Source organism: Pygocentrus nattereri, chromosome 20 (genome assembly GCF_015220715.1).
Source record: "Pygocentrus nattereri isolate fPygNat1 chromosome 20, fPygNat1.pri, whole genome shotgun sequence".
Lineage (NCBI taxonomy): Eukaryota > Metazoa > Chordata > Actinopteri > Characiformes > Serrasalmidae > Pygocentrus > Pygocentrus nattereri.
In genome coordinates, this window is record NC_051230.1 from 34,900,360 (window position 1) to 34,916,378 (window position 16,019).

The 16,019-nt window shown below is 41.9% G+C and overlaps 1 protein-coding gene and 1 long non-coding RNA gene across 2 annotated transcripts in view; both read left to right on the forward strand.

The window, feature by feature from the left end:
- Positions 1-619: 619 nt before the first annotated feature.
- On the forward strand, positions 620-4,866 carry LOC119261791. The gene is made up of 4 exons (XR_005129195.1): positions 620-682; positions 2,635-2,934; positions 3,042-3,332; positions 4,571-4,866. It is a non-coding gene; the product is annotated as an uncharacterized LOC119261791 (long non-coding RNA).
- A 1,140-nt stretch (positions 4,867-6,006) lies between these two features.
- Positions 6,007-16,019, forward strand: part of LOC119261778 — an 85,836-nt gene continuing 75,823 nt past the window's right edge. Inside the window, exons 1-2 of the mRNA XM_037531495.1 lie at positions 6,007-6,012; positions 8,837-8,904. Coding sequence (XP_037387392.1) covers positions 8,844-8,904 — 61 coding nt within the window. The 5' untranslated portion in view covers positions 6,007-6,012; positions 8,837-8,843. The remainder of the gene's footprint in view (positions 6,013-8,836; positions 8,905-16,019) is intronic.

Consider the following 16,019-nt stretch of genomic DNA (forward strand, 5'->3'; position numbering starts at 1 on the left):
GGGGTGGATGTTTATTATAGGCTGAGTCTGGAAATGTATCTACATCTTTATAGACATATTTACATACAGAAGTCCCCCAAATCATCTGCACATAAAGAAAATGTAGCTCATTCTGTGATTTGTTCTGGACTTTTCTTTTTTCTCTTTTCCAATGCCATTTAACATTTTTATTAGTGGTATAAAATCACTTTTAAACCTACTTTGTTTATTTGCATGTATAGGCTGTGTTTTTTGCGTAGTTAAGTGACTTTTTTAACCCCACAAACGGGGAAATTCCACCGCCACATTTAACCCATCCGTGAAGTGAAACACCACACACACACTAATGAATACACACACACACAGTAGGGGGCAGTGAGCGCACTTGCCCGGAGCGGTGGGCAGCCCAATCCATGGAGAAATGTAATGTAAGTGGAACCATCATGCAGTCTGTATCTATATCATCTTTACAGTGTATACGTCTGTAGTTTATGAGCACTATGTAGACTCGTTGTGGGGCGGACCCTTCTCTGAAAACAGCCGCCATGTTGAATGTTACAAGCTTCACATTCAAATATGATTTTCTAGATTGTTATTGTACTGGACTGACCGTAGCATCAAATGCGGTCAGTGTAGGCATTCCTGCAGTCCTGCAGTTCTGCTCTCTGGGTCCTGATTTTACTGACCACTACATTCACTATTGGTAATCACTGCACCATCACTGCTTTGTTGCGCTCAGTTTTTTTCAGTTTGATTTTCTGTTAGTCGTCGATTTATTGCAGTAATACAGAATGAACCAAAAACCACCCCTATCCCTCTCTATCCCACTGCTCCACTCATCCCCTCTGTTAAACATTATTAAATATGTTACTAATAAACGAAACGAGATGAAACTCATCTTACACTTATACAATTCACAGCAAACCATTTGCTCCAATCTTCTTTCTTGAATCAAAATAATCCGGTCTCCATGTCTTGAGAGTAGATACTTGAGCTTCATTGATTCCAGCTGTTGTTCTTTGCTGCTCGTTGTGGTGGTGAATTAATGATCCAGCTGTAAACCAGATGTGTTTTGATGTTTGTTCTCCACAGAACTCCATATGCTTTAAGGGCTGATTTTGGGATACCGAAGTGGTTTAATGTCCTGTTTTATCCGCGACTCGGACACAAACGCTTCAGTAACCGAGTTAATATTTCCGGCATGCCATCATTGAGTTTGTGATGCTGTTTGCTATATAAATTGTGATGGTATTCATCATGATAGAGCCAAACTTTATCCAACATGTATTTCATAGACATCCCAGAAAACGATACACCTGAAGTCTGACAGACCCAGTTAATTTGCCTCCAAGCAGTCAGTCTGTGTGGGTCAAACCTGACCTTTAACACCCAGAGCTGGAAGAGCTTGATGAAATAACACACTCTACAATGTTTTCATGATATTATTACACACTGTACTTTTTTACTTTTGTAAACCAGGTTTTTAAAATTATTATTATTTGAAATTTGAAAACATGTCAATCTCTCAATTCTACCCCTGAGTTTAGTTTCATTTTATTTTGTATGCATACTGTAATTTGACCGTGCGCTTGTAAATATGAACAAGCATAAACAAAGAAATAGTTTTAAAATGGAATGAATAGTGAGAATGCCTAGAAATGTCTGTGGTAAGAAGTGGAAGTGACTGACTTTCCTCTTGACAAACCCTCTTAAATTCTAAGGTTACGAGGGTCCAACTGTTTCAACTGCATTCTTTCTGGAAACCAGTCTTGGGTTGTTTTCTATGTTTGGGATCATTGTCTTGTAGAAATGTCACTCTTCCCATCACATTCACATATGATGCGACACACATGCGCAGAATCTACTTAAACTTTCCGATACGGAATGTAATCGGATACAGGCGTTTACACAGACATTATCATTCCATTTAATGGATTATTTACAGGATTTCCCACCTTGATCAATCGGATAGAAACTGTATTCCAAATGGCCTCAATCAGACTAGACTATTGAGGTGTTTACATGGACGTATTCTATTCCGATCGAGCTATTAGTCGGATTATTAATGGATTATTAGGCTGCATGTATTGTGGGTGTTCCAGAGATCATACGCTCAACCCTTCTTTCTCCAAACACAATGAGCTGAATTATTAGCAGAGTTTTGATTTTATTTCTTCTGATTATAACAAGTTCCAGAACATTGTTCCTGATTTGTCTAAACACGCATGTGTGAATTTTAGATGTTTTAGATCAATTTTAGATTTTAGACATCTCTGTGATTCTTTTTCAGCAGAGGAGTCAGCCTAACCAGCCAGTTAGCCTTTTAGCCACCTGCTGACCTCATCTAGTTACAGAGAACAGGAAGTGTAAGTGAAGCTGAACAGAGCCTGTTTAGTTTATTCAGTTTAGATCCACAGAGACAATCACCAGTTCTGTAAATGTTCCAGTTTAGCTCATTTGAAATGTAGTGCCTGGTCCCCTGTTACCAACCAGTGATGTTCAGCTGGAGATTCTTAGTTCGGCTGCGTTTTATAGACATTAATTTCAGCAATTTTCAACTTTCAACAATTCATTTAGCTTCTTTTAACTTTAAGAAGAATTAGAGATTTCCTTTTTAATCAAACAGACTCTTTATGTTCCTTTTGTATTTTTCAGGGTCTGAATCAGTGAACGGTCCAGTGAAGGTGAAGCTGCATGACTCTGCTACTCTGTCCTGCTCTGAGAGATGCTCTGGTTTAGCGAGATGGACTGTGTTCCACAAACGCAGTGACACTCTGGCTGAGTGTGATCAGACTTCATGTAGATCAGTGAAGGAGGGATATCAGATGATCCATGATCAGTACCTGAAGGGGAATCTCTCTCTCATCATCACTGACGCTGATTTCAGTAAGAGAGGCTGGTACACGTGTGACTGTGCCAGCAAGGACGTCTGTGATGTTCATCTACAGATTGAGTGTAAGTGTCCAGCTGTTTTCCTCACTGATAGAACAGATTTACATTATTTGATGTTACAGATCAGATCTGCACAGAATTCAGGATGTTTCTGATTGTTTTTCTCTCAGCCTTGAACACTACAGTTGAGATGATGGCCGGTGAATCTCTGATCCTAAGGGTGGACGTATCAGATGCAGTGGACGTGATTTATAACAGTACAGGTACACCTGGACCATCCAGTGGTCAGATCTGTACAGTGGATGGACCCTCACTACAGTGTAAACCTGAATAGACACAGAGATCATCACTCACATCTGGTGTTGAGCTGAGAAGAATGGCTCCATCTGACAGTGGAGTTTATACTGTAATGGACAGCAGGAATAAAGAGGTCATTCACACCTACACAGTGACCGTCCAAGGTATGATTTCAGTGTTTTTCTTTCTCCAAAGTGCATTTAGTGTTTTAACAGCATTCGCCATGTTTTACCAGGCACTGTTTCTGTACTGATGTGCTGCTGGTGGTGAACTGAACTGAATTAAGCTGGCAGTGCAAATCAATAAAGAAATGAAACTGAACTACCATCAGGCCTGCTGTGGAGATCTCAGAACTAAGGAGCTGTGATTAGGACCAACCACAGTCAGAGGGAGGTCTCAGAATAATGGAGGGGGTGATTGGGACCAACCACAGTCAGGGGGAGGTCTCAGAATAATGGAGGGGGTGATTGGGACCAACCACAGTCAGGGGGAGGTCTCAGAACAGACAAGGTGGTCATTAGAACCAATCACAGTCATTCTGCTAGAAATAAAAGCCTGTGTTGATCATTAGAGAAGAGAAGGTACAGAATTAGAAACAGTATAATTGAAACACAGCGCAGCTCTGCTCAGCCCAGAACATGCTCAGTTCTGGCTGACTAAAGCTCACTGGCTCACTGAAGAATCAGCTTGGTTCCAGCATCTGGAACTTTTTCACAAATGTCACAAGGATTAGATTCTCCAGAAGCAGCTCAAGCTGGGCTACAAACATCTGAGTTACATGTGCAAGAACATAAAGGTTCAGGTGCTGAATGACATGATGAAGGTCTCACTGCTGCTTTCAGTTTCCTAAAACGGACAGTAGCCCAGTGTTCCCGTTTGTCTGTTCTGTGAGGAGGAAAGATCTTATTTGCACTTTTCGACCCGTTTGATTTGATAGTTTTGTGCTTTGCCTGACTGAGTTGTGTTCAGCTCCTGCATGAAGAGAAACTCTGTTCTCCTCTCGCTTTTCCAAAGTGGACAGCATCCGGCACAATATCACAGTTTGCCCTTTCCATGAGAAGCAAAGTGATTTTTTTGAGATCTGTTCTTTCTCTACCTATCGGTGAGCTCTCACTCCATCAGTCAGTGACTCCTCTAACGTATAAACAGGTGGAATGTGTTTATCTGGTCGTTCAGATGGAGGATTGAAATTTGACATGTTATCATTTTTAGATACTGGTGTAATTTTTAAATACAGTCGTGTACCGTAATACCGTAATACCACCCAACACTTATTCCCAGAAACGTATTTTTCTTTGTGAATAAACTGATTTACGTCAGTCTGATCTTTCATGTAGAACCTGAAGACTTTCCTAAAGAGTGTTGATCACATTTACCTCCTCTGTTTCACCTCCTACTTTAGATGTACAGCAGAGCTCCATATGGATGGATGGATATCAGAAGGGAAGTGAAGATGGATATCGCAAAGGATTAGGAATCGGAGCAGGGGTTTTCGGGGTCATAGGTCTGATTCTTGGAATTCTGGTAATGTTTCTTGGGCGGAAAGTGTGTTCCTCAGACAGAAGATGAGAAGATCCTTCAGGTGGAATTTAAACTGAGGAAAAGGAAAGTGGTCAAACTTGTTGGTCATACCGGTCCAGTGCAGCACGCGGTTCAACGTCAGCGCAGCAGCGTAAAACTTTGGGAGAGTCTGTTCAACATAAATGATGAACTAACCTAACTTTGTGTAAATAGAGCTCAATATAGAAATATGTCCACATATGCAGTCGAGACTGACGCGGCTTTTTTCTGAATTTCTACAAACACCATTTCATTTTATAGTAAATGAGTTTGGGCTGGTTTATTTTTATAATTTTTTATTTAAAAGTTTTTATTTTATTTTATCATTTTAAATTTAACCTCGCTTTGTTCGTGTTGGTTTCTGAGCTGATACACTCATCATTTCTTTTTTTTACTCTGTAACGTTAGGAGAATTAAAGTATTTCATTAAAAATGAACTCAAGAGTAAAAGTACTGTGATTTAATTCAGCACATAAGGCTGTGTGCTGACTAATGGTGGAATACACAAGGACGTCAGATAACAGGAAATACCTCGAAGCTGATAGTAGTAGACACTGGGATTAGCACACCACACATGTGGTTCATCTGGTCAGATAAGCAGAGCCATTGTCTGGAAACGGGGAGAGTTGATAAACACAGGGGACACCTTAAGCTGACCTTGCAGACGCGCTCACGTCTGAGCACATCCTAAACTTTTATGGTATAGATTGGTGAGATGGCCTAACACACACACTGGAGGCTTGATGGAATCTACTGATATCTTGGGAAAGGGAGGAGCGGTCATGCGACTATAAAGGGGGTCAGGAGAAGCGGTCAGAGCTGACCTGGGAGATACATGATGCATGTTCTCTGTTTGTAACCTCTCCAGAATTCTGTAATAAAACCGTTTGTTTCACTTCAGTCTGATCTACTCGTCTCATTTATTTTGCATCAACGAACACGCAGGACTGGTTTCGTCCACAGTGGGCATGTTCAGGCTTTAACACAGGCTGGGCAGGCGTCCAGCAAAGAAACCCACAGAGAGGCACTTCTGTTAGGGGAGACTGAGAGCAGCGCTGGGTTTAAAAGCAGGGGAATGTGGCCCTCTAGTGGCCGCGCATTAGTACTGCAGCTCGTTCACTAGTTGGCTGTTGTTTCTGTGACGCAGATTCGGCAACAAGAGAATAAGGAAACAAACGAAGTTCCGAAAGAGGAACAGGACCATTAGAAGAGGAATTTGCCCCAGGGCTAATCGCTGTGGTTTTTTCCTCACCGCTGAGCTGGTTTTCCTCCTCAAAGGAAACCGTGAGTACAGTCATCGCCCTTGTTTACATTACTGAGGAGCTGTCCGACCCAGGCATGGGGCCCAGCCCCTCCGTCTGGTAACACAGGCCCTCCTGCTATGCGCTGCTTCTGTTGTGAAACAACACTAACGGTACAATAGTGAGTCCTGAACTGGGAGAAGAGCCCAATTCCAGCACAGAGCAGCCTTACACAACTTACTCCTGCTCTAATGCACCAAGTCAGTGTGTGGCGCCACCTTAAAAGAAGGAGGAAAGCTGAGGTTCCAGAGACCGGAGAGAAGTACATATGAGTTATGGATCACATCACATGACCTGGTGGTCCTCCATTTAAAGCATGTGGTATAACTCCTGCCATTTTCACAGGCTTACAACCCAAACCCTGTAAGAAAACGTTACGTATACTTTTCATCTTCCAGTTTCATCATCCGAAAGTCCCAGTATCTAAACACAGCTCATGTAACTCCATTTCATAAGGGGTGGATGTTTATTATAGGCTGAGTCTGGAAATGTATCTACATCTTTATAGACATATTTACATACAGAAGTCCCCCAAATCATCTGCACATAAAGAAAATGTAGCTCATTCTGTGATTTGTTCTGGACTTTTCTTTTTTCTCTTTTCCAATGCCATTTAACATTTTTATTAGTGGTATAAAATCACTTTTAAACCTACTTTGTTTATTTGCATGTATAGGCTGTGTTTTTTGCGTAGTTAAGTGAGACTTTTTTAATCCCACACACAGGAAAATTCCACCGCCACATTTAACCTATCCGTGAAGTGAAACACCACACACACACACACTAGTGAATACACACACACAGTAGGGGGCAGTGAGCACACTTACCCGCCCTATCCACGGCACCCGGGGAGCAGTTGGTGGTTAGGCGTCTTGCTCAAGGACACTTCAGCCATGGACTGTTGGTGCTGGGGATCAAACCGGCAACCTTCCGGTCACAGAGCCAGTTCCCTAACCTCCAGCCCACGACTGCCCCCAAACATTTACTAATAGTAATAGACGTACTGACCTTGCGACAGACAATCGACTCATTCACTGCAGGAAACCCCAGATGTACATCCCAGCTTCCATGGGATACAGGAGCAGAAGACTCACCTGAGTGCCTCTGTTAACACAATGACACTGGAGCCTCATCTGGGCTTGTGAAGTTGCTAACTGGACTTTAGAGGACTGGCAACATGTGGGTTCATGTGTGGTGCAGCCCCTGGAGCCATTGACCGCAGTTGTCAACAAGGAACTGTGCAAACTGGTGGTGGTTCCATCCTGGGGTGGGGTGTGTTCTCATGGGCTGTGTTCTCTCATGTCCAGAGCTGGTTTGAGGAGCGTTCCGGTGAATTTCACAGCCTGGGCGTTTGTCCCAGTTGAGCACTTATGGGATGTGGTGGAGAGGAACATTCACACCAGAGATCCTGCAACTACGAACACCACAAAGCTGTGGGCGGCTGTCCAGATGGCTCAACATCCCTCCAGACGTCTTCTGTCCACTTGTGGAATCGCTGGGCTAGAGAAGGTCCTACACAATGCCTGTCCCATGACTTTAGGCATGTCAGTGTACAGGTTATGTTGAACATAGTATCCAAAGTTATTCCGAAACACATGAAACCAGCATGAATGCAGAGATTACATTAGAGCAGATAGAACAGTGGCATGCCCTTATTTGTCGTGAACCTGTATGTGTGAATAAGTGCTGTTCATTAAGCAGTGCTGCATGACACCAGAGTTTCTAGAAGCTACAGCATTATAACCTCTGTTGCTTCTTTCTTTATACTGTGCTAATTGTGTATAAAACCTAGTGATGATTGGTGAGACTAGGATGGTTGGATAGTGTTGCTGTTCTTCACCTCTGTTCTGTCTTTATCTTTATCTGTACTGTTTCTGATGTAGCTAGAAAGCCTCCGAGCTGAGCTGATGACCCGACATCTGATAGAGAGACGCGTCTGCAAGGTCCACGCTGAGGTTGGATGGAGATCCAGACCTGAACTCATGCCTGAAATGTAATGTAAGTGGAACCATCATGCAGTCTGTATCTATATCATCTTTACAGTGTATACGTCTGTAGTTTATGAGCACTATGTAGACTCGTTGTGGGGCGGACCCTTCTCTGAAAACAGCCGCCATGTTGAATGTTACAAGCTTCACATTCAAATATGATTTTCTAGATTGTTATTGTACTGGACTGACCGTAGCATCAAATGCGGTCAGTGTAGGCATTCTACTGTAGGGTCCATTTAGGGTCTTTTAGGGTCTTTTTACGTGGAAAAAGCAGGTAAAAGCAGTTCCGTCAGTGAATGTCAGGATCGTCTTTGACGGCTTGCGTCTCACGTGATCCGAGATGGATATTATGACTTATTTCGTAAATGGCCATTGATTGGGGAAGAGATTGGGCCAATGTCATTGGGCCAAACCAAGGCACACTATAAGGCCAGTATGTGGACCCCCTTAATTATTACGTTCATCCAGTTGTTAGTTTATCCAGATGTTAAACAGCCAGTCATGTTGTTCTTTGGTAATTGTTAGCAGCACAAGGCGTCTAAGTGTCTTACAGACATTTGAGTAGTTTGTAACGTTTCACTCGCCCTGCACAGTCGTGTGTTTTCCACATTTATTCATGTGTGTTTTGAGTCTAAATACAGGGAAACACATCACTACTATGGCTTGTGTAATCGACTATATGATACAGATTGAAATGAGTTTAAAACAAACACGCTGTTACTTTGTTTTAGGGCACTGGAAGCACTTTTTGTATTTTTATCCTCTTTTTACTTTTCTTTCTGGGGTGTGTGTGTGTGTGTGTGTGTGTGTGTGTAGGTCAGTCATGCAGTCCTGCAGTTCTGCTCTCTGGGTCCTGATTTTACTGACCACTACATTCACTATTGGTAATCACTGCACCATCACTGCTTTGTTGCGCTCAGTTTTTTTCAGTTTGATTTTCTGTTAGTCGTCGATTTATTGCAGTAATACAGAATGAAGCAAACCAAAAACCACCCCTATCCCTCTCTATCCCACTGCTCCACTCATCCCCTCTGTTAAACATTATTAAATATGTTACTAATAAACGAAACGAGATGAAACTCATCTTAAACTTATACAATTCACAGCAAACCATTTGCTCCAATCTTCTTTCTTGAATCAAAATAATCCGGTCTCCATGTCTTGAGAGTAGATACTTGAGCTTCATTGATTCCAGCTGTTGTTCTTTGCTGCTCGTTGTGGTGGTGAATTAATGATCCAGCTGTAAACCAGATGTGTTTTGATGTTTGTTCTCCACAGAACTCCATATGCTTTAAGGGCTGATTTTGGGATACCGAAGTGGTTTAATGTCCTGTTTTATCCGCGACTCGGACACAAACGCTTCAGTAACCGAGTTAATATTTCCGGCATGCCATCATTGAGTTTGTGATGCTGTTTGCTATATAAATTGTGATGGTATTCATCATGATAGAGCCAAACTTTATCCAACATGTATTTCATAGACATCCCAGAAAACGATACACCTGAAGTCTGACAGACCCAGTTAATTTGCCTCCAAGCAGTCAGTCTGTGTGGGTCAAACCTGACCTTTAACACCCAGAGCTGGAAGAGCTTGATGAAATAACACACTCTACAATGTTTTCATGATATTATTACACACTGTACTTTTTTACTTTTGTAAACCAGGTTTTTAAAATTATTATTATTTGAAATTTGAAAACATGTCAATCTCTCAATTCTACCCCTGAGTTTAGTTTCATTTTATTTTGTATGCATACTGTAATTTGACCGTGCGCTTGTAAATATGAACAAGCATAAACAAAGAAATAGTTTTAAAATGGAATGAATAGTGAGAATGCCTAGAAATGTCTGTGGTAAGAAGTGGAAGTGACTGACTTTCCTCTTGACAAACCCTCTTAAATTCTAAGGTTACGAGGGTCCAACTGTTTCAACTGCATTCTTTCTGGAAACCAGTCTTGGGTTGTTTTCTATGTTTGGGATCATTGTCTTGTAGAAATGTCACTCTTCCCATCACATTCACATATGATGCGACACACATGCGCAGAATCTACTTAAACTTTCCGATACGGAATGTAATCGGATACAGGCGTTTACACAGACATTATCATTCCATTTAATGGATTATTTACAGGATTTCCCACCTTGATCAATCGGATAGAAACTGTATTCCAAATGGCCTCAATCAGACTAGACTATTGAGGTGTTTACATGGACGTATTCTATTCCGATCGAGCTATTAGTCGGATTATTAATGGATTATTAGGCTGCATGTATTGTGGGTGTTCCAGAGATCATACGCTCAACCCTTCTTTCTCCAAACACAATGAGCTGAATTATTAGCAGAGTTTTGATTTTATTTCTTCTGATTATAACAAGTTCCAGAACATTGTTCCTGATTTGTCTAAACACGCATGTGTGAATTTTAGATGTTTTAGATCAATTTTAGATTTTAGACATCTCTGTGATTCTTTTTCAGCAGAGGAGTCAGCCTAACCAGCCAGTTAGCCTTTTAGCCACCTGCTGACCTCATCTAGTTACAGAGAACAGGAAGTGTAAGTGAAGCTGAACAGAGCCTGTTTAGTTTATTCAGTTTAGATCCACAGAGACAATCACCAGTTCTGTAAATGTTCCAGTTTAGCTCATTTGAAATGTAGTGCCTGGTCCCCTGTTACCAACCAGTGATGTTCAGCTGGAGATTCTTAGTTCGGCTGCGTTTTATAGACATTAATTTCAGCAATTTTCAACTTTCAACAATTCATTTAGCTTCTTTTAACTTTAAGAAGAATTAGAGATTTCCTTTTTTAATCAAACAGACTCTTTATGTTCCTTCTGTATTTTTCAGGGTCTGAATCAGTGAACGGTCCAGTGAAGGTGAAGCTGCATGACTCTGCTACTCTGCCCTGCTCTGAGAGATGCTCTGGTTTAGCGAGATGGACTGTGTTCCACAAACGCAGTGACACTCTGGCTGAGTGTGATCAGACTTCATGTAGATCAGTGAAGGAGGGATATCAGATGATCTATGATCAGTACCTGAAGGGGAATCTCTCTCTCATCATCACTGACGCTGATTTCAGTAAGAGAGGCTGGTACACGTGTGACTGTGCCAGCAGGGACGTCTGTGATGTTCATCTACAGATTGAGTGTAAGTGTCCAGCTGTTTTCCTCACTGATAGAACAGATTTACATTATTTGATGTTACAGATCAGATCTGCACAGAATTCAGGATGTTTCTGGTTGTTTTTCTCTCAGCCTCGAACACTACAGTTGAGATGATGGCCGGTGAATCTCTTATCCTAAGGGTGGACGTATCAGATGCAGTGGACGTGACTTATAACAGCACAGGTACACCTGGACCATCCAGTGGTCAGATTTGTACAGTGGATGGACCCTCACTACAGTGTAAACCTGAATACACACAGAGATCATCACTCACATCTGGTGTTGAGCTGAGAAGAATGGCTCCATCTGACAGTGGAGTTTATAGTGTAATGGACAGCAGGAATAAAGAGGTCATTCACACCTACACAGTGACCGTCCAAGGTATGATTTCAGTGTTTTTCTTTCTCCAAAGTGCATTTAGAGTTTTAACAGCGTTCGCCATGTTTTACCAGGCACTGATTCTGTACTGATGTGCTGCTGGTGGTGAACTGAACTGAATTAAGCTGGCAGTGCAAATCAATAAAGAAATGAAACTGAACTACCATCAGGCCTGCTGTGGAGATCTCAGAACTAATGAGCTGTGATTAGGACCAACCACAGTCAGGGGGAGGTCTCAGAATAATGGAGGGGGTGATTAGGACCAACCACAGTCAGGGGGAGGTCTCAGAACTAAGGAGCTGTGATTAGGACCAATCACAGTCAGAGGGAGGTCTCAGAATAATGGAGGGGGTGATTAGGACGAATCCCAGTCAGGGGGAGGTCTCAGAATAATGGAGGTGGTGATTAGGACCAATCACAGCCAGGGAGAGTTCTCAGAACAGACAAGGTGGTGATTAGGACCAATCACAGTCAGGGGGAGGTCTCAGAATAATGGAGGTTGTGATTAGGACCAATCACAGTCAGGGAGAGTTCTCAGAATAATGGAGGTGGTGATTAGGACCAATCACAGCCAGGGAGAGTTCTCAGAATAATGGAGGTGTTGATTAGGACCAATCACAGCCAGGGGGAGGTCTCAGAACAGACAAGGTGGTGATTAGGACCAATCACAGTCATGGGGAGGTCTCAGAACAGACAAGGTGGTGATTAGGACCAGTCACAGTCAGTGGTAGGTCTCAGAATAATGGAGGTGGTGATTAGGACCAATCACAGCCAGGGGGAGGTCTCAGAACAGACAAGGTGGTGATTAGGACCAATCACAGTCAGGGGGAGGTCTCAGAATAATGGAGGTTGTGATTAGGACCAATCACAGCCAGGCAGAGTTCTCAGAATAATGGAGGTTGTGATTAGGACCAATCACAGCCAGGGAGAGTTCTCAGAATAATGGAGGTTGTGATTAGGACCAATCACAGTCAGGGAGAGTTCTCAGAATAATGGAGGTGGTGATTAGGACCAATCACAGCCAGGGAGAGTTCTCAGAATAATGGAGGTGTTGATTAGGACCAATCACAGCCAGGGGGAGGTCTCAGAACAGACAAGGTGGTGATTAGGACCAATCACAGTCATGGGGAGGTCTCAGAACAGACAAGGTGGTGATTAGGACCAGTCACAGTCAGTGGTAGGTCTCAGAATAATGGAGGTGGTGATTAGGACCAATCACAGCCAGGGGGAGGTCTCAGAACAGACAAGGTGGTGATTAGGACCAATCACAGTCAGGGGGAGGTCTCAGAATAATGGAGGTTGTGATTAGGACCAATCACAGCCAGGCAGAGTTCTCAGAATAATGGAGGTTGTGATTAGGACCAATCACAGCCAGGGAGAGTTCTCAGAATAATGGAGGTGGTGATTAGGACCAATCACAGCCAGGGAGAGTTCTCAGAATAATGGAGGTGGTGATTAGGACCAATCACAGCCAGGGAGAGTTCTCAGAATAATGGAGGTGGTGATTAGGACCAATCACAGTCAGGGGGAGGTCTCTATAAATCTTCTCTTTGTATAATAATCAGCTACATATTACTTCTATCAGTCTGATCTTTCATGTAGAACCTGAAGACTTTCCTAAAGAGTGTTGATCACATTTATCTCCTTTGTTTTATCTCCTACTTTAGATGTACAGCAGAGCTCCATATGGAAGGATGGATATCAGAAAGGAAACAGTGATGGATATCGTAACGGATTGGGAATCGGAGCAGGCGTTTTTGGGATCATAGCTCTGGCTCTTGGTGTAATTTTCGGAATGTTTGCTGGGCCGTGGGTGCGTCTTCTGAGGTTGAGAAGAGAAGATCCCTCAGACAGAAGAAGAGGCGATCCTTCAGTTGGGTTACAAGCTGAAGACGTAGAAAGTGGTGTTGCCCTGGCCAGAGCTCCTCAGCCAGAGCTCTGAAGACTAAACAGCTTCTGTAAGTTCTCTTTTTTAAGAAATTCAACGTCATCTTCTGGGAAAACTTGAAGAAAAAGAAGCTAGACGTGATGATCAGCCACAGGGACCGTGTCGAATTTGTCCTGTTACAGTCTCAGTAACTCCTAAACCTCATGAGAGAAGCAGTACTTCAGTCCTCTAAAACAGCTGTCTGAAGAACGTTTCTTCAGTAGGTTTTAGTTTGGGATTAGACCAACGTGCTGTGGGATTTCATCAGTAGTGTGTTCAGTGTTATTCAGGGATTAATGGTGAGAATCAGGAGAGAGTGGCTCAGTCCTTCTAACACTGAAATACTTCGTTCTAATCCCACTTCAAATTTCTGTCCGTGTTTATCTTCAAATATGTAGAAGATCTTTGATCTTGCCTGGAACAGATTGAGGATTCATGGTTTTATTATAAAGTGAGCGCTCAGTATACCTGCCTGAGTCTCACCCCAGTCCAATCAGCAGCTCAGACACTCAGCTTTCATGCTCTGAAACTGACCCTCCACCCCCAGTAGAGTCAGACAGAACAGAGTGGGACACTGAAGTCCTGTCGTAATGACCGTACTGTGTTCTGCCCAGGACTTCCTCTTTAGGGGGTGTTGTACGGCCATTTGGTGTAACTGTTCAAACCTCGAGAACAGAAATGGAGGTGGCGTCTTAAACCCTTCAGCATTAATACAGTTTAATAATGAATAACAATTAAAACAAAGACAATAAATCAAAATAAAACAATTCCCAACAATTCTCACAACTTTTCACCAACAGGTGAGGAGGAGGCGAATGGGAAACTGCTGTAGTGTCTCGGCTCTGCTGCTGGTGCTGTGATGTCTTTGACTGTACAAAGATATTTAACCTTTAATTGATTTGATATCAGAAAATGTTATTAATGCCACTTAAAACAGAACATACTTTGTTAAAATAAGATGGGAACTAGAGTTTTACTTAAAACATAATTCCATCTTCAAAAAACTTCTGATGAGACGACTCTGCTCCACATACAGTAAACGGAACAAGACATTCTAAACAATTCTTATTTATTTAAACACGTTACACTGGCTGTGGAAAACTGTTCAATTATTTTGCACCTCACAGGTTTAATTTCACTGCTACTGATCCTGATTTTAAGCTTGGCTTTTCGTTGTGTAGTAATTTTCTGTAGTGTGAGATTTTGAGCTGCTGCTTCTTGGTCTTCAGCTGTATGTTCTGAGCAGCTCTTTAACAAAGGCCTTTTTGCTGAACTGTAGCTGCTGTAATGCCAAAGGTCCTTTCAGACCAGAGCGTGTTGAGCTTCCTCTGAATGTAGCTCTGCTTTCAGAGCACAGACAAAGCCTTTAAACACATGAACGCTGGTTATTAACTAAACACTACTGGAATCTACTGGACGCACTGTAATTAAAGATGCTACTGTATATAATATAATGTGCATGTAGGTGAAACACCTCTGAAAACTCAAGGGACAAAATCCAGAAAGAAGTGGTCTAAAAATGGTGGTCTACCTCCATTAAAACAATATTTGTGCCTTTTTCATGTTCAAATGTTTCCTTTCACCTCCTGATCCTGTAATAAACGAGCTAAAAGGAGAACCGGACTCTGATGCTACTAAGACTCTGCTTTAAGTTCGGCTCTTTAGCCTCGTACACTAAACCTGTAGGAGGAAACCTGGGTGTGATCTTAGACTGAGCTCTGTTTAATGGAAACACAGTCGCTAAAGTAGCTTTTTATCGTGTGAGAAAAACTGTTAAAGTTCAGCTTTTCTAACTTTTTAGGAGAGACTTTAAAGTCCTGCTGCTGTTTTTAAAGAGCTACATGACCGTAAAGCTCCTGAATGTCTGTTTATGATCTTAGATCTGCAGAATAATCATAACAATCTTGTTTCTTGTGTTACTGTTACACATTATCATCTGTCTGTAAAACACTGTAGAGCTGCCAGTGCATGAAAAATACAGTATGGATAAAATATATTGCATCATTATTATTATTATTTTTATTATTACTATTATTACAGTGGAAGGGGTTTGTGGGGTTTGTGAGACTGTTTTAATTTTTGTGTTTAGTGATTGAAAAACACTTCTGTTGAACTTTCTGGAACGTATTCAGTGTGTCTGACCCTTACAGTGATTAATATTATAGATAACACAGGGTAAAATGACAGGACTGTAAATGAATGTTGTAGCATTAAGGAGTGATAATGGTTTGATAATTATGTGTAAACAACATTTACTCTGATTTATTTTACATTCTGTTCCATTTAATGCACGTCTGTATCCACATTTCCTGTAATACACACAGTGCACTGTGTTTACACTTGTGCTTACTGTCCATTTAACTACTGATGAAATAAACAAATGGGTGCTAAAACTTCTGCACAAGACTGTTTCAATCTGTCCTACTTCATTAGCATTTCCCACTTTACTAATCAGAAGCCATAAGAAGCAAGAAACTCAGTTCATTCATAAAGCCCAGTGAATTTCAGCCTTGAAGAGTTCCAGCTCTGTTATTG